This window comes from Lynx canadensis, chromosome A3, assembly GCF_007474595.2.
Source record: "Lynx canadensis isolate LIC74 chromosome A3, mLynCan4.pri.v2, whole genome shotgun sequence".
In the NCBI taxonomy this organism is placed as follows: domain Eukaryota; kingdom Metazoa; phylum Chordata; class Mammalia; order Carnivora; family Felidae; genus Lynx; species Lynx canadensis.
In genome coordinates this window covers 133,767,709-133,792,209 of record NC_044305.1, presented here as the reverse complement: position 1 = coordinate 133,792,209, position 24,501 = coordinate 133,767,709, and the positions used below count along the sequence as shown (strand labels likewise).

The 24,501-nt window shown below is 52.2% G+C and overlaps 1 protein-coding gene across 1 annotated transcript; it reads left to right on the top strand.

Annotated features, from left to right (window-relative positions):
- The first annotated feature begins 18,029 nt into the window (after positions 1-18,029).
- ID2 (inhibitor of DNA binding 2) lies at positions 18,030-20,501 on the top strand. Its single transcript, XM_030311698.2, has 3 exons — positions 18,030-18,482; positions 18,827-18,890; positions 19,731-20,501. Exons 1-2 carry the CDS (start codon positions 18,135-18,137, stop codon positions 18,881-18,883), a joined length of 405 nt encoding a protein of 134 aa, XP_030167558.1. The 5' UTR covers positions 18,030-18,134; the 3' UTR covers positions 18,884-18,890; positions 19,731-20,501.
- Positions 20,502-24,501: the final 4,000 nt, after the last annotated feature.

Sequence of the window (24,501 nt, the reverse complement as noted above, 5' to 3'; positions counted from 1 at the left end):
AGCAGGTAGTAACAGCTGGGCTGGAAAACGGATCAGGGCAGAACCGGCAGGGCCTTCGGGCCAGCCAGAGTCTGTACATGGTGCAGAAGGCTGGGGGGGCTGGGAGGGATCAGAGGGGCCGGGCTGACAGCTGGACTGAGGCCAGGACAGCAGTGACTTCCCAGAGGGAGCACTCCTCAGAGAGGTCGGCCCCGGGGATCCAGGGTTGAGACAGGGCGGGTGGTCCATAATTGGGGGGCGGGGGGGGGGGCGGGCTATAACAACATACCATACACTGGGTGGCTTAAAAGACAAACATTCATTCCTCGCAGTTCTGGAGGCTGGACGTCCAAGATCAAGGCACCGGCAGCTTCAGTGTCTGGTGAGAGCCCTCTGGCTGGTCTGCAGCACAAGGGGTGGGTGGAGCGAGCTCTCTGGACTCTCTTCTTATCAGGACACTAATCTCATCCTGGGGCAACAGCCTCAAGACCGCATCTAACCCTAATCACCTCCCAAAGACCCACCTCAAATACTATCGCCCGGCAGATTAGGGAGGGTTTCAACATCGGAATCTGGGAGGACACAAACATTGAGTCTTTCGCAGGAGAGGAGGGAGAAAACTCAGAGCTGGCACTTACTTCATTTCCAAAGGAAAACACTGTTACTTGAGAAAACTCATGACATCTACGAGAAGTCCTGCGCTGTCTTTCCCCATCCATCGATGATGCTGTTTCTGGTAAGTCACAGATCACCTCTGAATACGATTTTCTCTCCAGAGGCAAAAACTCACAGGAGGTGCTGTAAGTTAAAAATTAAACAAGGGGCACCTGGGTGGCTCAGTTGGTTGAGCGTCCGACTTCAGCTCAGGTCACGATCTCGCGGTCCGTGAGTTCGAGCCCCGCGTCAGGCTCTGGGCTGATGGCTCAGAGCCTGGAGCCTGCTTCCAATTCTGTGTCTCCCTCTCTCTCTGCCCCTCCCCCGTTCATGCTCTGTCTCTCTCTGTCTCAAAAATAAATAAATGTTAAAAAAAATAAATAAATAAAAACTTGTTAATAAAAAAATTAAACAACAAAACGAAACTCAGACCGTGTGAGCGTCCTACCTTTTTAAAAAGCAATCGATGACTGGTTTTTCTCTTGATCTCTACAAGATCAAATAACATTTGGTATCACTCCCTGATGGTCAAAATCCACTCTTCAACTTTTCTTTTCACTTGGGATTCCTTGCTCAGCCACACATCTCCAAATACACGCTTGGTCCTCATCATGTCCCTTTCCCTCTCATGTGGGGACAACTACAGCCACTGATCTCTTATTTTAAAATGAGAATCGCTGGGGCACCTGGGGGGCTCAGTCCGTTAAGCGTCCGACTTTGGCTCAGGTCATGATCTCACAGTTCATGGGTTCGAGGCCCGCATCGGGCTCTGTGCTGACGGCTCGGAGCCTGGAGCCCGCTTCGGATTCTGGGTCTCCCTCTCTCTCTGCCCCTCTCCCATTCATGCTCTGTCTCCCTCTCTCAAAAACAAATAAACGTTAAAAAAATTTGTTTTAAATGAGAATCCCTGAGCAGACTTGGACGCAGAGAATGTTCACGACAGCCACCTCTTCATGCGCATCTTCAAGGATTCGTCCATGAGCATCGTGCCGCGCACATTGTAGGTAGTGGGGACAGGGCGCGAATGACGAATGAGACCCTGCTCTCCCAGCACTTTTTAGAGAACATTCCAAGGGTGTGGGTGCTGTACGGAAAACCGAAACAGGTTGGCAGGAGAGAGAACGAGAGCGTGAAGGCCACCTTCCCCGTCTGCCTCAGTGTAGCCCCGGGCCCGACCCCGAATCTCCCATGCCACCCCTGAGCTCAGGTCAGGCGCCCCCCCCCCCCAACCCCCCCACCCCACGGGCAGACCTGTTGCTCTCCTTCCTTACTCCCACACCCTGCAAACATCCAGAATGCAGACAAGACATTAAAACAAAAAAACCAGAAAACCCTTCCCCAGTCTTCAAGCTCCACTTTATGACCTAAAAAGCAAAATCTTTCTGAAGCACAACAAGCCACTTCAGCTGAAAAAAAAAAAAAAAAAAAACCCAGCAAACTTTAAAAGGCGAGGAATCCAGCGTAGTTCTGTGTCACGTGAGCCCAAATACCGAGAAACCATCCTGGGACGAGGAGGCTGGCCCAAACCAGCTGCTTCAAAGGGGCTGTTCTTTAACCGAAGGCTTAACACGGATGACCCCAGAAACGCCGAGGGGAAACAGGCAGCGAGCTCCCACCGGCTTCCCGAGAAGGAATGCCAGCAGGGCCCTGGTCACAGGGTCCGCAGCATTAAAATCCCATTTGTAGAGACGGCCCCATGTCAGGGGCCGCGATGTCCTTTTTAGCCCTACTTTCCAGGCCACTTGAGAAGAGAAAGGAAAGAATCGAAAGGTTCGCTACAGCTTAAAAATCTGGAATAACCTGTACCTTTCCTCTCACATCAGCCCCTCTCCGGGGACACGGTGACACAGTGGCCCCCTGTCACTGCTTCTCGGCTCTCCGGGTGGCCTCTGAGCCGCGGCTCCCTGCTTGGGCCTCAGGGAAACGGGGCTTCTGTGCTGCACCCTCTGAATCCTTGAGCTACTGCTCCGGTCCATGTGTGTGGGAAGACCTGGGCCTTGTTTTTTTTTTTTTTCCCCTGGTGTGTTTGCTTTACCGTGATTTTGCTGAACAGGGTGGCTGCTTACCCTGTATTGGCCGTGCGGTAAACTAGCCCGGCTCCCCTAAAAAGTCAGGTCCATGGAGTCACGCAGAGCGCTCCCTCCACCAGAAATCCGTCAGTGCCACGGCCCGCCTTCCCGGAGCCGTGGAGGCACGGTCAGCAGGGCCGTGAGAGTCAGGCCAAGATGCCACAAACAGCTCTTACAGAGCAGCAAATAGTGTCTCTACTAGGCACTCTGTCCGCAGAGAGTAGCGGTGAGAAGCACTGAAGACACTGGTGGGTAGAAACGAGAGGAAAGAAAAACGAAAAGCAGAACGTCGTCAGCATCCAAACACAAAGATCACTTCGATTTGGACTTTTAAAAATTTGCCGTTTGATCTCTCTAGGGCTGTGTGGTTTACATTCAAAGGTGAAAGAACCACTTCGTTTTGATTAGAAATAATCGTGTTTTTCACCGGGACATGGGTGACCGTGGGAGATTATTTCCTATCGTGCCCTCCGTGTCCCCAGACATCAGAACCTTCCTTCCATGATCAAATGGCCCCTTCCAATCACCAAATGGTTCGAACAGTCGCCTGGGGGATCATACCTAAGATGCAGGTCCTGGAGTCACATCTCCACCTCTGCTAAGAAGCAGGGGTCTGGGGAGTGTTTCTTAAGGTAAGACCCTGGGGTTGCCTAGGAGTCTTGTGAAAAAACTTAAAGGCCTGGCCTTATTCCTCATCCCACTCCCAGATTCTTATAGAAGAGCTAGGGATGGGAGAGTCTACAAATACCATGTTTTCCAGAAGCTGCTAGATCATTCTAGTCAAGTTTTGGCTGGCAGTGCTTTCAAGAACAAAATGGCAAGGTCCCATCACTGCCTGCACGACACTCAATTCCTGAGCAGACTTGAAATGTTGCCTGGGGGCTCTGTTACTCTCCTGTACTTGAGGATGATTTTTCTCACTATTTGACCAAAAGAAGCAGAGAAAGCATATCTATCACCCCCAGCTTTGCTCCCTGATCCCAACACTTAGTGGCTCTGTGACCCCAGAGTCGGCGTTTTATCCTCTCTGAGTCTCAGCTTCTTACTCGCATTAAAATGGAGTCCCTGAAGCTGGGGCTGCTTACGTTAGGGTGTAGTTAGAACTCGGCCAACACCTTGGTTTTGTTCCCTGATGATTCCTAAGTTCCTAAAGGAGTATCTGGAGCATAGTAGGTGTTCGGAAAACATGTATTGTACGGGCAGATGGACAGACGGATGCCTTTGAGCTCTATTTCCTCTGTGCTACCATTCACACTGGCTGCGGTTTCTGAGCCTGGAAAACCTGTCCTCTTTTCCAGCCTGAGGTCAGATCTGATGGCTCACATCCTTCTTTAAAACCAACCTGGTTGTTTTATTACTGACATGTTTTCATCAGATCTGTTTGCATGTTCATTAACTCATGTAAACGTTAATAAAGGAATTATGAAAACACCTTCCTACATGTTTCCTCTTGCTTTCTTTCAAGTATAAATTAAATAAACACACAATATGCCGCCGACGGAACAATTCTCTCTACAGGGCTCCCAAATGACGGTTCTTCTCCCTGACAAGACACCCAAATACCTGACTTGCACGTTTCCCTTTCTACCCCCAGTCTGCTCTGCCTTCTGCAGAACTCAAGGGACCTCCGGTAAGACAAAGCCATCAAAGCCCCTCCCTGAGACATGGCTGCCGGCCATATCCGTTCCCACTCTGGGGCAGCCTGGGAACACAGTCAGGTGCATAAAAGTGTTTGTGAATCCTAAGGGGATGTTCCGAAGTGGACATTTCCTCCTTTGCTGCACCTTCTCTCAAACATCCACCTCTTCATAAATACCCAGTGATGCCCAACACAGTGGTGGCGTTTGGATTGTCTTCATCTGACCCAAGTCCGAAATGCTGGTCTCTCCAGTTCCTGCATCTGCCACCCCCCTGCGCGCCCTCCCCGCCCGCCCCCCCCCCCCCCCCCGGAGGGAACAGCTCTGCAGCAGCCTGTGTGCCCACCGCAGGAAAGGCACCGGCTCTCTAAAGGTCATTGCGAAAGAGGCAGGCTGGTAGGCTCCAAACCAGTTTATTTTCTTCCTGGTCACACAACCAGACCAGGTCTCCCAGCCTCCCCGGAGTTAGGCGTGGCCAGGGCGTCTGTGCAACTGAGTTCCAACCCCCAGGTTCTCAGCCAGGGGGATTTTGCCCCCCCCCACCCCCCACCCCGAGGCCTCTGAGCAATGGTTGTCACAACTGGAGGAGGGAGCAGAGGCCAGGGAACGTCCCGCTCAGGACAGACCCTCGTTGGCTGGAAAGCCTGAGAAACCCTCTCTAACCAACAGAGTGTGAGTGCACGTGTTGTGAGCCAGCTCCGGGCCTGAACCAGAAAAACCACCCAAGGGGTTCTGCACGGGCTTCTCCACGCCCCCTCCCATCCTCGGGCAGGAACCCAGACACCCTGGAAGCACAGGGCCAACGTGGTGGACCCGCGTGCATGGAAAGAGCCTGTGTCCCCGAGTCCTCACTTGGAGCAGAGTGGCCTGCCGGCCGCTAACACCCACCCTGGCCTGGGAGTGAGAAACGGACTTCCTGCGCGTGGAAGCGATTCCACATCTCAGGGCTCGTTTGTTGTAGCCACTGGCATTGCCTGAACTCACTCAATCACTGACACGTTTCCACGGTTTCTTCCATACGGTCTCCAACGGTGTGGTGCTGTGCTCCAGTCAGCCCTAGATCAGTGGATGTTCCCTGGGGCATTTCTGGAGGAGCAAGTCTCTTCACGTGGAAGAGGGGCCTCGGGGGGTGCATTTCCCTGGAAATGAATTACTTTTTTAATTTTTTTAAACATTTATTTATTTTTGAGAAGAGAGAGAGAAAGACAGAGCATGAGCAGGGGAGGGGGGGAGAGAGAGACAAACACAGACACAGAATCCAAAGCAGGGTCCAGGCTACGAGCTGTCAGTACAGAGCCCAACACAGGGTTTGAACCCATGAACCCTGAGATCACGACCTGAGCCAAAGTCAGACGCTTAACCGACTGAGCCACCCAGGCGTCCCTGGAAATCACTTTATAATTGACACCATGAACTCGTATGTGCAGAGAGGTGGGGTGCCTGTGGACCCATGCGAGTCTATGAGGGACTCCTGAGGTTGGGACTGCTAAATAAGATCTCTAGGGCACCTGGTCACCTGGGTGACTCACTGGGTTAAGCGTCTGACTCTGGATTTTGGCTCAGGTCACGATCTCATGGTTCATGAGAGCCCACGTCGGACTCCACATTAACAGCAAGGATCCTGCTTGCGATTCTCTCTCCTTCCCTCTCTCTGCCTCTCCCCCTCTCGTTCTCCCTCTCTCTCTCTAATAAATAAGTAAACATTAAAAAATAATAATAAATAAATAAGCCCTCTAATGGTCACACACCACATTTTGCAAGCGTAGTTAAAAATGTTTTTTCTCGGTCAGTTAGCTTGACGGGTCAAAACTTCATAAAAAATAAATGCAAATCCCTATTTTTTTTTAACAAATTCCTTAGCTCTGTCATGAGGTGTGGTTGCTGCTGTCATAGTGATCATTCATGAAATACAAGGATGTATACTAAAAAAGTACCATCATTTATGTGAAATTTCAATTTAAATGAACGCCCCGTACTTTCCCTCGCAACCTTGTTCACCGAGCACTTACGTTCTTTCAGGTATTGAGTGGGGCATGCGTTGAATGTCCAAAATATCATTTGGAGGGAGGTGGCGTTCAGTCACATTTTCAAGCGGGGAAATGGATCAGGAGGGCCAGGCGTTTTCCCACCACATGCGGTGGCCACAGAGGCAGGGGCTTCCTGCTCAGAACACTGCTGCACGGGGCGAGCTCAGGGACTTTCTGCCTTCAGTATCGTTCCTTCAGTCCCCACAGACAGCATGACCTTCTTCCCCCACCCCCCCAAGGGCAAACACCAGAGCAGAGAATCCCATAAGAGAGCCTGAAGACACTGTGAGGGTGGTAGTTAGGAATATTTTATTTCAGGGGCGCCTGGGTGGCTCAGTCGGTTGAGCGTCTGACTTCAGCTCAGGTCATGATCTCGCGGTCCGTGAGTTTGAGCCCTGCGTCAGGCTCTGTGCCGGCAGCTCAGGGCCTGGAGCCTGCTTCGGATTCTGTGTCTCCCTCGCTCTCTACCCCTCCCCCACTCACACTCTGTCTCTGTCTCTCAAAAATAAATAAACATTTAAAAATTTTTTTTAAAAAAAGGAGATTTTATTTCAAAATGTCATGTTTCAAACTATCATAAAACATCCATGGTAAATGTTTTCTTTTTTAAAGCAAGCATTTCTCCCGGAGATAATTACATGGACTTGACACCTTTTCAGAAAGCCTCGCGAAGGAACTCAGCACAAAGATTAGACACTTAAGTTAGACGGATGTGGGTCGAGATACTAGACCCCCATCTCCTGGCTGTGTGGACACACAGGTCACGTGGCAGTGTCCTGGTGTGTAAGCAGGGAAAGCCAGGGGGCCCCACCTCTGAGGGTCCTACGTGGGTTCAGCAAGATCGGGCCATACAAGCACTTGGCCCACAGAGAAGAGCGCCCCAGGACGCAGACCAGGACGTGCGGTCGAGGCCCTCGGTGGGAGTTCCAACCCGGCAATTCCCAGGCCCTGCGCTGTCAGCCAGGCCCCCCACACCCCACCCCCACCCCGGCATCCGCGGAGGGGGGGGAACTGGCACCAACAGCCCTGTTAGCAGCGGCGGCTCCACCCGCGACACCCAGGCTTGCTCCCCGTTCGAGGCCCCTCACCTGCTCTTCCTCCGCAGGCCCTCCCTGGGCCGCCCTGGGGCGACGGCGAAGGGAAAAGCGCCCTGAGCTTCAACCCTGACTCCCAGGTGAGCCCTGGGCCACGCGGCTATGGGCTCCCGTCTGCACTCGGTCACTTCGTCCGCAAAATGGGAATGAGGCCACGTGCCCTAGCGGTCAGTGTGAGAGCCAGAGGGCAACGTTGCCAAGTCGGCTGTGTGATCCAGGTGCAAGGTGCTGCTCAGAAAAGACGCCGTTTTAGAGGTGGCCGCATGAGCATTTGTGCTGGCTGGCTCTTTCCACGGCCTTGGCTGCCACGTCGGCTCCCTGAGTCTCAGGCTTTGCTGGGCAGGGACCACCCAGACTCCTGTGAAAACGCGGGTTCCAATTTGTAGGTCTGGGCTGCAGCCTGAGACTCTGCATGTTGGTTTTTTGGGGTTTTTTTTTTAATGTTTGTTTATTTTTGAGAGAGAAAGAGAGAGTGTGTGCGCATGGGTAGAGAGAGCGGGGGAGACACAGAATCCGAAACAGGCTCCAGGCTCTGAGCTGTCAGCACAGAGCCCCACGAGGGGCTCGAACCCACAAACCGTGAGGTCATGACCTGAGCTGAAATCCAGCACATAACTGACTGAGCCGCCCAGGCGCCCCCAGACTGCATTTCTCAGTATGCCCATGCTGGGGCTCCCAGAGCACATTTGGAGGGGTACAGTTCAGAGCTGAAATGCTCCTGTCCAGTCTGCTGTCGGATTTAAACCCCAGCACACTGGTGGAGGAGCCCCGGCCTCCCAGGAGCTCACCTGAGGGCACACTGCAGGCAGCTGTACAGACACTCGGGGAGCATAAAGAAATTAGCCACCCCCTCAGGGCCAAGGGCTCAGGCTCAGGGAGGGGTGAGTGATAGGAGCCCTCAGAGCCCTCAGCTCCCCCTCAGCCTCCCTGTGGGTGCTCCCCTAACACACACACACACACACACACACACAGCAGCAGCCACTGGAAGAATCTAAACATTGTGCTGTGAGCGAGCATTTTACTCTTCTGCATCTCCACAGTGGCTCCTCCCTGGGAATATGGGCTCCTGACTTCAGAGCAGGACTTAATGAATTGTAATTGCATCGACCCACTCCTGACTCCTTTCTCAGGATCAAAAATGGCCACACTGGGATAGCGTCACAGGGGAGGACGGAAGCCTTTGGGCAGCCGCCAACAGCGACTGCCTGCGGGGCTCCCAGCCCCCTTCTTGGTACAGGCTTCGGAGTCTTGGTGCCAGTTGTGTCTTCGGAAGGGTAAACAGTGTCCCAGGGGTCCCTGGAGGTTAAATCAACAAGGCAGTGGGACAAAGAGGCTGGTCCTAACTGGGAAGCATGATCCCTCCGCACTCAGCGTCTTCATGTGGTGTGAAGAAAAAAATGTCAAAATCTTGAAATCTTGGTGATGAGGAGTGATACTTCTGAGACTCTTCTATAACACGGTTTCTGGAATGTCTGGAGGCGCCAGATTCTTACGCCCTCAGTAGGGATGCTGTGGTTCACTTCCAGCCACCCTCCCCGCCCGCTCAGCTCTCCCCCGCTCTCCGGGGCCCTAGAGTCAGGCCACTTATCCTACTCAGTCTGGGACCAAAATACATAGTTAGCACATGTGATTATAAAGTCTATACCTGAGGGGGGAGTTGGGAGGGATTCTGATCGGTTAAAAAAAAAAGACTCACACTACATTCCTGACTGTATACTGGACACTGCATTTCAGGGCACCGGGTGGCTCAGCCGGTTGGGCGTCCGACTTCGGCTCAGGTCATGATCTTGGGAGTTTGTAGGTTCGAGCCCCACGTCAGGCTATGTGCTGACAGCTCGGATTCTGTGTGTCTCTTTCTCTGCCCCTCCCCTGTTCATGCTCCGTCTCTCTCTCTTTCTCTCTCAAAAATAAACAAAAATTAAAAAAACAAAGACACCATGCATTTCTTTTAAAATTAAGATACTTTTGGGGCGCCCGGGTGGCTCAGTCGGTTGGGCGTCCGACCTCGGCTCAGGTCATGATCTCACGGTCTGTGGGTTCAAGCCCCGCGTTGGGCTCTGTGCCGACAGCTCAGAGCCTGGAGCCTGTTTCCGGTCCTGTGTCTCCCTCTCTCTCTCTTTGCCCCTCCCCCACTCTCACTTTGTCTCTGTCTCTCAAAAATAAATAAATATATTAAAAAAAATTTTTTTAATAAAATAAAATTAAGATACTTTTGTTGGGTGTGGGCCTATTTTATTTTATGCACTATAAATAATTTGTTGTTAAAAACTTTCAGGGCGGGGGGGAATGCCCAGTTATACGCAATTACAATTATAATGCATATGCAAAATTATATTTAGAAACTCTGATCCCTGCCCCCGCCCCCACCCTGACCGGCCCAATTTCTCTTTTGGTAGCGATTTAGTTATCAATGTATTAAACCACTCCAAAATTTAGTGGCTTCAGGTGACAACTTCTTCTCTCATAATCTGCTTGGGCTCCAGTGAACAGTCTCACTCGGGGTTTCCAGCATGGGCGCAGTTAGTTAATGGTTGGGGTAGGGTCATCTCAAGGCCTTTCTGAGTCATCCAAAAAGTCTTTCAATAAGCAATTATGAACATGATCCCAAAAAGTGGGGGGGGGGGGGGGGGAAGGGAGAAAAAGAAAATCTCAGCAAAGAAATACAAGACGTAGGGGCTCCTGGGTGGCTCAGTCGGTTGATTGATTCTTGTTGTGACTCAAATGGTGATCTTGCTGTCATGGGATCGGGCCCCACAATGGGCTCCACATTGAACACAGCCTGCTTGGGATTCTCTCTCTCCCTCTTTCTCTGCCCTTCCCCTGCTCACACACATGCACATTCTCCTTCTCTCTCTCAAACTAAATAAACTGGAAAAAAAAAAAAAAGAAAGAAATAGAAGATATAAAGAAGAACCAAATGGACACTCTAGAGCTGAAAAATACAACAGCCAAAGCAAAAACTCATTGAATGAGCAATAGACAGAACAGAAGAAAGAATCAATACATTTGAAAATAAAACAGTAGAAACCACCCGATCAGAACAACAGATAGAAAACAGACAAAACAAAAACAAAAACAAAAACAAAAACGGTACAGTCTTACAGACCCTGGAGGGACTATAACAGAAGACCTAACATTTATGTCATCAGGATCTCAGGAAACTGGGGCTGAAAAAAATATCTGAAGAAATAATGGCCAAAACGTTTCCAAATTTGGCAGAAGATTTAAACTTACAGATTCAAGAAACTGAGAGAACCCCAAACTGGAAAACCACAAAGAAATCCAAGCCAAGATACATCATAAGCACACTTCTGGAAACTAAGGACAAAGGAAACAGAGACAAATACCGCCTTATTTGCAGAAGAAAAAGCAAGTTGAACAACAGCGGATTTCTCATCAGAAACCCTAACAGCCAGAAAGAAGTAGCACTTGGCAAATGCTGAAAAACAAGAACTATCCACCCAGAAGTTCAGATACAACCAAAATATCCTCCAGGAACCAAAGGGCAAGCAAGACCTCTCAGATGCAGGACATCTAAGAGCACTTGTCACCAACAGACTTACCCTGAAAAAAATGTCTACAGGACACTCTTGAAACAGAAAAGAACTGATGAGAGAGAGAATATTGGAACATCAAGAAGGAAGAAAGAACAAAGTAAACAGGTAAAAATGTGGGTAAATGTAACAGACTTTCTTGTCCTCTGGAGTTTAATGAAAACAAATGTGGTGGTCCTCAAGATGTCCAAGACGGCTCACTCTTGCCTAGTAGGCAAACTTCACTAACCATGGGGTTGACTTGAGAGGCTGTTGTTTACCAGAAGCTTCTCAGAATGCACTACATACAGTAAGGTTTGAAAAGTCCTCATGACAATGGAACACTACGTGGCAATGAGAAAGAATGAAATCTGGCCTTTTGTAGCACCGTGGATGGAACTGGAGAATGTTATGCTAAGTGAAATAAGTCCTACAGAGAAAGATAGATACCATATGTTTTCACTCTTATGTGGATCCTGAGAAACTTAACAGAAGACCAAGGGGGAGGGGAAGGAAAAAAAAAAAAAGGTTAGAGAGGGAGGGAGGCAAAACATAAGAGACTCTTAAAAACTGAGAACTGAGGGTTGATGGGGGGTGGGAGGGAGGGGAAAGTGGGTGATGGGTATTGAGGAGGGCACCTGTTGGCATGAGCACTGGGTGTTGAATTTGACAATAAATTTCATATTTTAAAAAAAAGAAAAAAAAAGGAAAAGTCCTCATCAGTTGTTAATAAAGGGTCGAGCTCGGTCTCTCAGAGTAAATTTCTCAGAAAGGCCTGAGAACAAAGTGTTTTTTACAAATTCCTAGCTGTGGGCACCTGATCGTCCAGGACTGCGACAAAATTCAAGGTAAAAAAAGTATCCCACCTGGGGTCAAGGTCACACACCTCTGCCTTGTCACAGGGTGATGTCCTGGGAGTGTGGGCCCACATCCGTCATTCATCTGTGCCTCGGTTTCTTCCTCTGTAAAACGGACATCTGCCTTTCCTAACTCACAGGCTGGAGATAAAGAGCAAAATAGGTGAGCTGGGCTAGTAAAGGATTAGCTATTTTTCCCCAATGTGAATGTTTAACCTCCCCTCAAAGAGGGCCATTGTGTGGTCCTTTTTTCTCTGAAATGGAATGTCTCTGTGTTCTTCAGCCTGGGAGAAAGGCAGGCATGGTTACATAAAATGTAGGACTTAATTCACCCTCCTTCCAGGGTCCGGAGAACGGCCAACTCCAGCCCTGAGACGGCTGAGGCCCCTGGCGCCTGGGTCAGTGGTGCTGGGAAGATGGGTGGACCCCCAAGAGCTGATGAGGAGGGCCCAGGGCTTGCTCCTCCGGAGTCTGCAGGTCCTCGCCCGCCCTCGGGTCCCCAGCACTCACCTCCCAGAGGATGTAGCCCTAAGGCCTGTGGCCTCCCCGCAGCCAGTGGCAGTGTTGGGGGGCTTCCAAACCCTTTGCTGGAGGTCAGTCCAACCAAAAAGGAGGAGGTCTGTAAATGGACCTGCGGGGTGGGGTGTCGGAAGCAGAATCTGGGAGTGAAAGCCACAAGGACTTGGGTAGGTAGGGAAGAGAAGGGCGAGCTATTTTATCAACACAAGTCTCCACCAGCAACCCGAGAGGGCAGTGACCAGAATCACCCGAGCTGGCGCCTTCTGGATGCCACCAGGGCCTCAGGCGATGGACAGCACTGGCCTCCCGGGTCGCGAAGGGCCTGCGCCTGGCCCCCGCCCCGGCCCCCGGCGGCGGCGGCGGCGGCGGCGGCGGCGGCGGCGGGCCGGGACCTCCGGGCGCAGCGGGGAGGCGGCGGGAGGGGGACGCGCACGTGGTGCGGGGTGGACGGGTTCCTCCCCACTGAAGTCATGGACTTGGCGCGCAAACGTGGCTTCGGCCAACAAGGGGGTGGGGTGGGGGTAGGGAGCGCACAATGTGTTTCTTGTTAGGGACCCGCAAGCCGGGGCTCGGGTGTTGCTTTTGGTGCCGTATTATAATATTAAGATGTTGCTTGATTCCGGACAAGCCCGCCCTTGTCGCTGGCTGGAGAGGGCCGCTGCGGGTTCCCACGGACGCCGCTGCGCTCGGGCGCGCGGAGGAGGCGCGGCGGCCGGGGATCCCCGCGGTGACCCGGCCTCCCCGCGGGGGCCGGGCCCCGCGACGCGCGCCTCGGGGTGGCGCAGACTCGGCGACGCCAGCCCCGCGCCCGCCAGCTCGCGGGCGGCCCGGGATTGTTTTCTAAGACCTTATCTCTTGCTCAAGTTAATTTTCTTTTTTAATTTGGTGACCGGAACAAAAAGCCACAGGACAGTCCTTTGTGAACGCCAAACGCAGCCACACATCGGGGTACTTCACAGCATCTGTAACTAAATATTTGCTGTGCTGGTGGCTAAATAGGTCCCTCCGCCAAATTTCCCAAACTCTTTTTTTTTTTTTTTTTAACGGAGCTAAAGGTGATCTCCCTACAAGGAGATCAGACGGTGGAAAGCAATTGGATTTAGCACGGCGTTTTTCCTGGTGCTCTTGGGCTCTCTGGGCAAACAGGACCGCGCGCCGGATCCTAGAAGGAATTATTAGGGCCGGAATCGCGGCGGGCGGGGATGACTGTTAAAGCCATCGTGGGAGCCGAAGCGCTTTGTTAATGCAATTCATTAGCTGTGAGCGACAAGAAGGAGAAGAGGCTAGGCGAGTCTTCAAAAATACCCAAAGAGAGAAAAATAAACATCCTCTTGTTTGTTTTTTGTGGCTTGACTCCTTTTCCTCCCCTCCCGTGGCCCCCCTCCTGTAAGGCTGTCTTAAACCCAAATTCGGTTATCTGGTTTCAGGGTAAGGGCTCCCTCTTGCCAAGGTATTAAATAAACAAGTAAAGCAAAAACTTGAATCCTTATGTAATCCAAATGCTGTTTCCTCGAAAACCACAACAAACTCTGCTAAACCAGAGAACACGTCGGGAACAGTCGTGCCCCCAACCCCAGCCCGTTTCAGGGCCAGCAGAGGACATGCTTGCCCAGGAGCTCCTCTCCAGGACAGACGATAAATAATTGCTACTAACACCGAACTGCAGATGAGCCCCCTTGAGGGACCCGGATGCCGTCAACTGTCCCGGAATGTTGGCATCTGGCTCTTAAAATGGAACTTTCCCTAGAGATAAAGCCGGGACCGAGCAGGCGTCTGCGTCCGCGGGCTGGCTTGGAAGTTTCTGGCCTCTAGATGCTCCCAGTTGAGAACGCAGCTTTGGAAAGAGGCTCAGTCGGCCCCGCTTTGTAGTGGTAATGAGGGCGCAGACGCGGGTCTGCTGGCGCGCGCGGCTCGGAGCCGCGGACCCCGGGGCGGAGGGTTGGGGGGTGCTGTTCTGGAAAAATCTGACGGCTCCCAGCGCAGCCTCCAAGGGTTCCGAGGAGGGAAGCAGGGGCGACGGGGGGCGGGGGTGGGGGTGGGGGAGACAGCGGGGGCGGGGAGGGGGTCATTCCAAGGTATTTTTAGGAGTCCAGCACCAAAGTCATCCCCGCGAAGATCCAGAGGAATAAATAAATCTCGCCGTCCGCGGAGACCGTCACCTTCTCCCCATCCGCTCCTCCCTCGCGCCAGCCCCACCCCGAACGCCTCGGTTGCAAAAACAAATGAAATAAAGCAAAACCTCTTGCTTTCGCAACCCCTAAGCCACGCTATGCCTCTTTCGGCAAAAGGAAGAGTTCTTTCTTCTCCCTCTCCCGGCTTTTTTTTTTTTTTTTTCCTTCTTCTTCTCCCCCGACTCCCACCCCCGCCCCCGCCCCCGCCCCTTCCTGCTCTCCTCGGTCCCCTCGCCGTCCCCCAAATCGCTCGAAACTTAAGACGTGCGGCGGCTGCAGGTGCGCGCGGGCCGGGCGGCCCGGCCGGGGCGAGCCTGGGACGGCCGGGCCTCGCAGGCATTGATCAGCTGGGCGCGCGCGCTGAGTGACGGCGCGGTTGCCATGGCAGCCGCCTGAGCGGCGCCGCGAGGACAAGGCTGCAGGGCGGCGTGAATGGGCGGTGTCACGCGCCTGGCGCCAGAGAGTCTGCTCCGGGGCTCCGGCTCCGGCCCCGCCGCGGCCTGGCCCGCGCGCCGCCGCCGCCGCCGCCGCCGCCGCCAATTCATCACCTGTCAGGGATCACTCGGGGGGTCACGGGCGGAATGGACACAGCTGTGAGAACAAAACCAGGGGGAAGAAAGGCGAGCGCTCCCAATTGCGCCAGATGTGCAGGGAGGGCCTTGCCCACCCCCCCCTCCGCCCCCCGCAGGCTCCTCCCGCCCCCCGTTGCATCACGCGGGGATTGCAAAGGCGGCCCGGAGGCCCGGCGCGCCCGGCCCGGAGCTGCTTCCGATTACGGCGAGGGGCCGGACGCGCCGGGAGCCGCCGGCCGGGCCGGGATGGAGACTGAGTGAGTGAGCCCTGGAGCCCGGCTAGGGGAGCGTCCAGGGTAGGCGTGTGGCTTTAAGTGGGGGGCGTCCCAGCGAGTGAGCCGAGGGGACGGTGTCTCCACCCCCACCGGAAGCCCTTCGCACCTTCCCACCACCCACGGATCGAGCAAGTCCAGGGCCCTTTCTGCAGCTGGGACCATTTGAACTTCACAGGCCTCCCATATAAACCCACAGAGACACCAATGGACAGATTTTTTCAGTGCCTTGTAACCCACCCCGAAAATGCTCCCACACCCCTTTCTCCCCACGGAAACATCATTTTGAAGGTAATTTCGCATTGGGCTTGCTGAGACCCACGTACGAGGAACCCGGGCCCTTTTTTTTTTTTTTTTAAATCATTAACTTCTTCAGCCTCGTAATCCCCTTAAAATGATCTTTAAATGGACGTGGAACGGGGGGGCGTGCCGGTCGAATTCAACGCGATCGGGCCGACTGGACGCTGCCATGGCAGCTGAAGAAAGAAACCACGAAACTTTCACCATATTTAGCAGTTTTACTACATCAGGGTACAGAAATGATCCTGGGAGAAGACACTGCCTTCATCAACTCGGCGAGTGTGTAAAGTAATAGCGTACAACGCTCATCACGAACCAGCCCAGAGCCTGGCTGTTGGGATAATCAGGCTGGCACGGATGTTAACATACGGTGTCCTTGGAAAAAGCTAGGAATGCGTCAGTATCACAGAGCCGCAATGTCCAAGAATCACAAGTAATAATTTGAGAATCCCAAAGATGTTTGTTTACATTGGCTATTATTGTAAAATAGTCAAAGTATAACATCATGAACCAAAATAGTGTCAAAACAAAATCTGTTCCACTGTGGCACGTATGTGACAGAAACACAGGCACACAAAGTACATCAAAAGGCCCGCACCGTGGGGGGGCTCGGCATTAAATCATTTCCAGACTTAATATCGGAGGAGAGGTGGTTAAGCGAACGCTGTCCGGAGCGCAGTCGTAGGCAGCTCTCCGGGGCCAGGCCCTCAGCAGATTTCTCGGCGGCGTCCACCTCCATGCTCCAAAGTAAAGTGACTTGGTTTTCTGAAAGCGACATCCACCTCAGCACCCACCACCAAACCGCCCGGCCGAAGAGATACCCTGGGGCAGGCACATGGCTCGGGCGGGCGTCCAAGAGACAGGCTGGCCCACTAGCCGAGAAATTAATGATTAATTCAAGGGGAAAATGCAGCTTCCCCACTACTAAGCTTTGCTTCTTTTCTGATCTGCCCCCTTCCTTTTTCTTAAACGCAAAGAAGGTGAAGATTGAGGGAAAAAGTAAACAGGGGACTTACAAATATTACATTTTTCTCGGGTTTTCTGCTGTCTTGTATTCTTAGGGAAATGGGATTTTCAAAACACAGCTGACTTACTGTAGTCCTCAGTTAAATCAGAATTATGTGTGAATTAACTGGAAGGTATTTAAATAAGCTGCAAACTTTAGACTGCAGGAAGAACTTCCTACAGATTTACAGAGGGAAAAAAGGGAAAAAAAAAAAAAACAACCCAAAAACCTGAAGCTGCATCCAGTCCTAGGGCTGAAAGGATTTCAAACCTCATACATAACAATTTTTTTTTAAGTGGGAAGACTTCGGTCAACGGGAGAGCCACCTCCCTTTCGCAAAACTTAAAAAATACTATCAGTGCTGGAATGTGGCACGAGAAATCAGGATTTGTGCATAATTAATCACATTAGTTTGCCACCCACACTGCAAGGCACAGACCGGCAGCCTCTCAAGGGCAGTGTATGTAAATACAGCTTCGCTATGCAAATGTTCCTAATGATTTCCGATTAATAGGATCATTATAATAGCCCTGCCTGTTCTAGAAAAGGAACCCCGAAAGTGTCCTGCCTCTCAGAGCTCCATAGCGATCAGCACGGTTTCCAAGAAGTACTCATTTTACTGAGTTTACAATAACGCCTCCCGTGTTGCTCCGAGTTGCACGATCCCACACTAAACCTGTCGTGGAGGGCGCGCGTGGGTGCTTTTTGTTTTGCTCTGCTTTGTTTTGTTTTGTTTTGACATAGCTTAGCCTCATCTGGAGACCGAACTCTACGCACGTCTCTCGTCAATGGCAAACTTATTTGCGTTTTCACTTTCTTCAGCAGTGCTTTCTATCCGATGACATTCCGCGGGTCGCAGTGAACGGTGACTTTCCCTCTGCTGTGCAGAGCCTGCCGGTGTCGCTGTGGTTTTAGGGCTGCTGAAACCTCCAGGGTGTGGAAGGCTCCGTCAAGGGACACCCTAGAGCGAGGGTACTGCCTCACCCCTGGAATTAGAATAAAGATGCACATTTGGACTCCTGGGGTCCCCCCTTCCCCTCCTCCCCCTGGCCTCCTCCGTCCTCCCCTCCTCCGCGGCCCTCTGCTCCCCTCCTGCCCCGCGCTTACTGTACTCTATTTACCACCCCAGCTGGGCTCGCGCCCGCCCCGCCCACACCGCGGGGATTGGCTGCGAACGCGGAAGGACCGAGCGCTCGCCCCGCGCCCGCGCCCGCCAATGGGGGCGCCCGCGCGGCCTGATGGACGCGCCGGCTTCCACCAATGGGAACGCAAGGAACCCGGATCGTGTGCCCCCGGCGAGTGCCGATAAAAGCCGCCCCGCCAGGCTCCCGGCTTCATTCTGAGCCGAGCCTGGTGCCCAGCGCAGGAAGCTCCGCAGGCGGCGGCGGCCTGAGCTCCTGGGCAGCCCGCTCCCTCCCGGTCTCTCCTTCCCCGCGCGGTCAGCATGAAAGCCTTCAGTCCGGTGAGGTCCGTTAGGAAAAACAGCCTTTCGGACCACAGCCTGGGCATCTCCCGGAGCAAAACCCCGGTGGACGACCCGATGAGCCTGCTGTACAACATGAACGACTGCTACTCCAAGCTCAAGGAGCTGGTGCCCAGCATCCCCCAGAACAAGAAGGTGAGCAAGATGGAAATCCTGCAGCACGTCATCGACTACATCTTGGACCTGCAGATCGCCCTGGACTCGCACCCCACTATTGTCAGCCTGCACCACCAGCGACCTGGACAGAGCCAGGCGTCCAGGACGCCGCTGACCACCCTCAACACGGACATCAGCATCCTGTCCTTGCAGGTAAGACCTGCTCCCGGTGCCCCCGCCCGCTGCCGCGCACCCCAGTCATCGCCTGGGCTGCCACTCGCAGACCCATTGTCGAGACGGCCGCAGTCCGTGACTTACCGATGAGCTAATTAACTAAAAAAAAAAAATTAAAAAAAAAAAAGCAAATCTGCTATAGATCGAGCGGTGCGTGAAATTGCTGATAAGTTCTGACACGTTAATGCATCTGTCTTTGATTCGGATTGTAGCATAAAACGTGTTTAATGAAACTTACTGTTCTATGGATTACTTTAAAAAAAAAAAAAGCCCTTTCTCCTTAAGATTGTCTAACATCGCCGTTTATCCCCTTTCTCTCGCAGGCGTCTGAATTCCCGTCTGAGTTAATGTCAAATGACAGCAAAGCGCTCTGTGGCTGAATAAACGGTGAGTGTTAGCTTGTGCCTCCCGTCCGGACACCGCCTCTTGGAGAGAGCGAGAGCAGCGAGAGAGCGAGAGCGAGAGCGAGAGAGAGAGAGAGAGAGAGAGAGTGTGTGTTTTCATTTGTGTATCTGCAAAATTGGGGATTTTGTAAATGAATGTGTACTTAAGTCGTATTGCACGTAGCACACTGCCTGTGCCTACGAGCTATGAAGGAGCTTCTAGCTCTGATTACTCCAGATCACAGAACATTTTCCTTTTAAACGCAAAAAACAAAACAAAATACCAGTAACTTAAGTGTGAAGGCGGCTGGGGAAAATGCGTACTGGCTTCTGCCACACACGGAACGCCTGGCTTTCTCGTACTGGTGCTCTGGTACTATGAGGTACTAACCTCCACGTAATTAATCTTATCACCACAAATTCCGTAGAGATCCTCCTTCCCTAAAACTTCGGCCCTCCTGAGACTCGGCCAGCCCAGCGCTGCCTGCCTGCGCCTCAGACCCTGTGATGTGGGATTCCGACTTCCCTATCTGTTAACTAAAGGGCTGTTTTCAATCAAATAATTGTTACAAGAAGCAGTCTGGCGCCCGTGAGCACTGCTGTTGGAGATCCAACTAGGAGATTGCGTTGGGAAGTTTCTCCCCGGAGTCTCTGCTGTTTTAATGTTTAATTTTCGCTGTGGAGGCCGAGTGTGTGTGTTGCATCTGGACGCCAGGGTTTGCCCAATCTTTGAGTGTTTGGTGGTTAAATGTTCAAACTGCGGCTTCCTCGTGGCGCCAGTCTGCCCGCCTCTGCCCTTAGGTTCCGTTCTCCTAAAACACGCCTCTCCCCCAATCTTTTGCAGGTGGTCATGACTTTTCTTTTCTTTGCACAACAACAACAAGTCCGCAGGATCTTTTAACGCGCTGAACTTATTTTTCAACCATTTCACAAGGAGAACAACAAGTTGAATGGACCTTTTTAAAAAATGGAAGGAGAACTAAGAATGATCATCTTCCCCAGGGTGTTCTCTGACCTGGACTGTGATATTAGTTATTTATGAAAAAGACTTTTAAATGCCCTTTCTGCAGTTGGAAGGTTTTCTTTATATACTATTCCCACCATGGGGAGCGAAAACGTTTAAAATCACAAGGAATTTCCCAATTTAAGCAGACTTTGCCTTTTTTCAAAGGTGGAGCGTGAATACCAGAAGGATCCAGTATTCAGTTACTTAAATGAAGTCTTTTGGTCAGAAATTACCTTTTTGACGCAAGCCTACTGAATGCTGTGTATATATTTATATATAAATATATATATATATATATATTGAGTGAAACCTTGTGAACTCTTTAATTAGAGTTTTCTTGTATAGTGGCAGAGATGTATATTTCTGCATACAAAGTGTAATGATGTACTTATTCATGCTAAACTTTTTATAAAAGTTTAGTTGTAAACTTAACCCTTTTATACAAAATAAATCGTGTGTTTATTGAATGGTGATTGCCTGCTTTATTTCAGAGGACCAGTGCTTTGATTTTTATTATGCTATGTTATAACTGAACCCAAATAAATACAAGTTCAAATTTATGTAGACTGTATAAGATGATAATAAACATGTCTGAAGTCAATACCTGAATTCTGAATGGTTTTTAAGATCTCTCTCTGTCTCCACTCGATTTAACCATCACTGCCACCACCCCCTAAGCCTTGGGACTTGTGTGCAGAAGAAACTCCTTCTTATCAGATGTGTGCTCCGGTGCGAGCACTTTGGGGGCAAAGCGCTAATGTGTTTTAAGAGAGCTGACCGGGCTGGGGAGGCTGTGAACAGAAGTCTTAGTCCTGCAAGGAAATAGTAGTTCTGTGCCTTGGGGCTGAGTTTCAAACCAAGGAGTTGCTGTGGCGGTGACTCCTAGGAGTTAGAGCATTCACAATAAATGAGTCTGGAAGGACTACTTGGCTGAGTAGGTGTTCAGACACTTTTGGAGTATATGAAACTGCTTGTAGTTCGGGACATGACTTAAAAGAGTCAGGGGAAGGGCGAAAAGACCCCTGGGTGCTAACTGCTTGCTCCCAGTGACTGTTTGCCTGTAGGAACTCAAGCCGCAGTATGGCTCCGGGCGCTCCCGGCCTCCCCAAGCTTCCCCTGTACCTTCTCCACCTGGAGCTCGCCCAGGCTCCTGGAGACAGGGCCTGGGCGGAGCCCACTTTCCAAGACAGGTGGCCGTTAAATCGCCCTTCACCCTTGACTGCACCCCTGGACTGCCCTGGGAAGGAAAAGAGGGAGGGAGGGGAGCAAGGCCTTTTAAGTCACAGAAAAAGTACCAGCGCGCTGTTTCCATGTAGCCCTCACCTGGCAGCTTCTGGCTCCTGCTTTAAAACAGGTAGTTGACGCGGACAGATACTTAAAATTCGTACGTATGCAAAAATTCCCAAACTGGAAGGAAGACACTTCCTGAGGTATGTGAGGGTGGGGTGGGAGGTTCTGGAAGGCCGGCCCGAGGTGGACGGGAGCGGAGAAGGAAGGTGGGGAGGACGGGCGGGTGGGGATGGGTGTCTCACCTGGGGCCACTTTCTCAGGCCCAGCCCAGCAGGTGTTTGGGTGGCGCCACCTTGTCTGCGCTGGCGGCGGTGGCGTTTCCGGCCCTGACCTGGAATCCGTCACGGAGAGCGCGGGGCCAGGTGCGGAGGGGCGGCCTCGGGCTCTCGGCCCAACCTCGCCCGGCTCCCGCGTCCTCTGCGGCGGTCGCGCCCGACCCCGCTTCCTCCCGGGGGGGGGGGGGGGGGGGGGGGGGGGGCGCCGGGGACCCGGGCGGGGCAGCCTCCGACGCCACCCGCGCCCCGCCCGGCGTCCGCGCCGCAGGTGAGCACGTGCTTTGACCGGGGCCGTCGTTGTTGTTGATAATCGTACCGACGGGGACGCCGGCTCTGCCCGCCACACCTGGGCGGGGCGGGGCGTGCCGGCGCAGGCCGCCCTTCGGACCTGCCACCTGATGATGTCCGGCCACCTGTCGCCGGCCCGCCCAGCGCCCCGCACGACGAGCCGCTCCGCTCAGGGCGGGGGCGGGAAGCACGAGGACGGGTCGCTGCCCCCCCCCCCGCTCCCGCTCCGACCCCATCCTGTCCTCTGGGGACGACAGGGTGGGGGCGCGGACGCCGGCTCCCGGTCGCCCCAGCCTCTCGTGGTCCGCTCGGACCGGCGAGAGGACCAGACCCGGACGGCAGGTCCTGTGCAAGGGCTCGCCGGCTTTCCAGAGGAAGCCGTGCGGCCGGGGTGGGGCTCTCGAGCACCTGCGCGGTCCCTGGAAGCCGGGGACCGTTTGCAACGTTTGGACGACGACCCAGAGTAGCAGCACCGTCCAGGAAAAGCGGCACCTTTCGGAGGAGGCTTTCGGCGGCGCAGCTGCGGCCACTCGTCCGGGTCCGGCCGGTGGAGGTCGGGCGCCACCTGCTGGCCGGCGCCAGGAAGGCGGCTCGCGAGCGGGGCTTTCGGGGCGCTGGGAGGCCGAGGGGCGATAGCTGGAGCTTGGGGCGGGGGGGGGAACGGCACGGAGAAACTGCCTTTTGAAAACGGATTATCAGGAAAGAGAGCCTCTCTAGCATGTGTACAGTCGTTTCCACCGTGTTTTCTTATTTCGTCTTCTTACCTACTTCGTAACTTAGGATCCCCTTTTGCAGATTAGTATCCACTGCCACTAGGTGCTGTCTTGGATGTTAATAAAAGTATCAGACTTGACCTCCCGGGAGCAGAGAGACTACAACTGGATTGTGGAGAAAAGTGAGTTGTGAAGTCGAATGAAAGCCGGCGTGTTTTCGCTTCTTTTCCTTAAATCTTTAAATGTGTTTTTATTTCTTCTGAATAACCTCAACCACGACCTCCAATATTGCGTGAAAGGACTAGGAGGGGAGAGGGAGCATCCTTGTTTTATTCCAGATCTTAATGAAAACAAGTCAGACTTTCTCCATGATGCATGACCCGGCTCTAGGATTTTGTGGTGTTATGTAGTCTTGATCAATTTTAGGAAGAACCCTTTAATTGTTAGCTGTTTTTTGTTTTGTTTTGGGGGGATTTTGACTCACAATTCGGGATTGAATTTGGTAAAATATATGTATTCTATTTATTGATACTATTTTCCTTTAGAGTCTTAACACTGATTTTTCCGATGTGAATCGGCCTTGCATTTATTCTGTAATAAATCCTACTTGAACATGACATATGATTACTTCTTACACTGTCGGATTCTGTTAGCCAGTATTGTACTTGGAATGTTCTAGAATACAATGGAGCCTGTGGTTTCTTTTCTTGTGCTGTCCTTATCTGGTTTTGGAATCAAGGTCACACTAACCTCAAACGATAAATGTGTGGGTCAGTTTACATTTTAGTTCTCAAAGCCACGGATAAATCTTCGAAGTTAGGCAAACATGTGGTCTCTCCATTCTACAGAAGCTGTCCTCAGAGACACCAAGGGAGTGACCAAGGGCATGCGGCAGTCAGTGGACAGACTCGGTCCAGTGTTTTACTCAAATGGGGAAGACTTCTGAGGACAACGATGTAGATGTTACTAGGAAATAGTAACCAATAGTCACTAAACACCTGTTTCCTGGAGCTTTTTTGTTGTTGTTCAAGGATAATTATTTATGGGGTTTCCACGTTGTGCGTGCACAGCTCCAGGGCAATCCAAATCCGTGTCAGCCTGACTCACCACACGCCCTTCTGATTCCTAATGCCCTTTGCTACTGAAAGGGAGTCTCCAGGCTCTGTCTTTCCCGGGTGCTGGTTCTGCTAAGGCCTCAAACGTCTATTTCCTCATAAAGGTGATCTGAGACAGAGGCAAGATTTGTCCAGAAGCCCAACAGGTATTTGGTTTAGTGCTGACCATGGGAGTAGTCACTTGGAGGAGAACCGCCCCTCACTGCCCCCCCGACGGCAAGAACCGGGGGAAATCTGCAGAGACGTGTGGACAGAGAGCTGAACACTGGCGCGGTTGGCTTGTCTCCAATCATTTGCTATTAAAAATCAGGCCGCGTCCGGTGGCAGTTCCTGAGTGGGGGTACCAAGCCCGGCACGGGGGGCACTGACCCAACAGGAATCGGAGGCGAGGTTTCACTCCCACGGGAAGCAGGACATTGGCAGGGAAACCACTCTTGAAGGCCTGCCATGTCAGTGTGTAGACTAAATTACTCATCCTGGACGATCTTGGGGAAGCCTGTCAGCCTGAGGTCAGGAGGGGAAAGAAACATCTCCCTTGAAAATTTAGAGCCACGGGTCTGCCCTCGCAGGGAGTGGAGATTTAAATCCATGGGACCCAGACAGTCTGCAAAATTCTAATGCTGATAAATTAACATAAAAATGGTTCCTGGCTGGTGATGCCCCTGGGGTGTTTGGCAGGAGCAAGGGCAAAAGTTCTCCAGAGAGAGAAGCCCTCAAGACTAACCACACAAAATCCTCCTGTTTCATGGCTTGCTGAAAGTAAGTTTACAATTCAAAACTTTAGATGCTACTGAAAACCAGTTTTCGGTGAAGGAAAGATTCAGTAGATACAATGAAGAGAAAGATTAGAAACCAAAGAACTATATAGGCTCAAAGGTGAGGATAACTAAAATGATTCGAGAAAAGAAATAGAAGAACGAATTAAAAA

Excerpts from the sequence above, each read along its gene's own strand:
- ID2 (XM_030311698.2), top strand. The coding sequence starts at position 18,135 with ATGAAAGCCTTCAGTCCGGTGAGGTCCGTTAGGAAAAACAGCCTTTCG. Across the intron at positions 18,483-18,826 it reads TCAGCATCCTGTCCTTGCAG|GCGTCTGAATTCCCGTCTGA; the intron begins GTAAGACCTGCT and ends TTTCTCTCGCAG.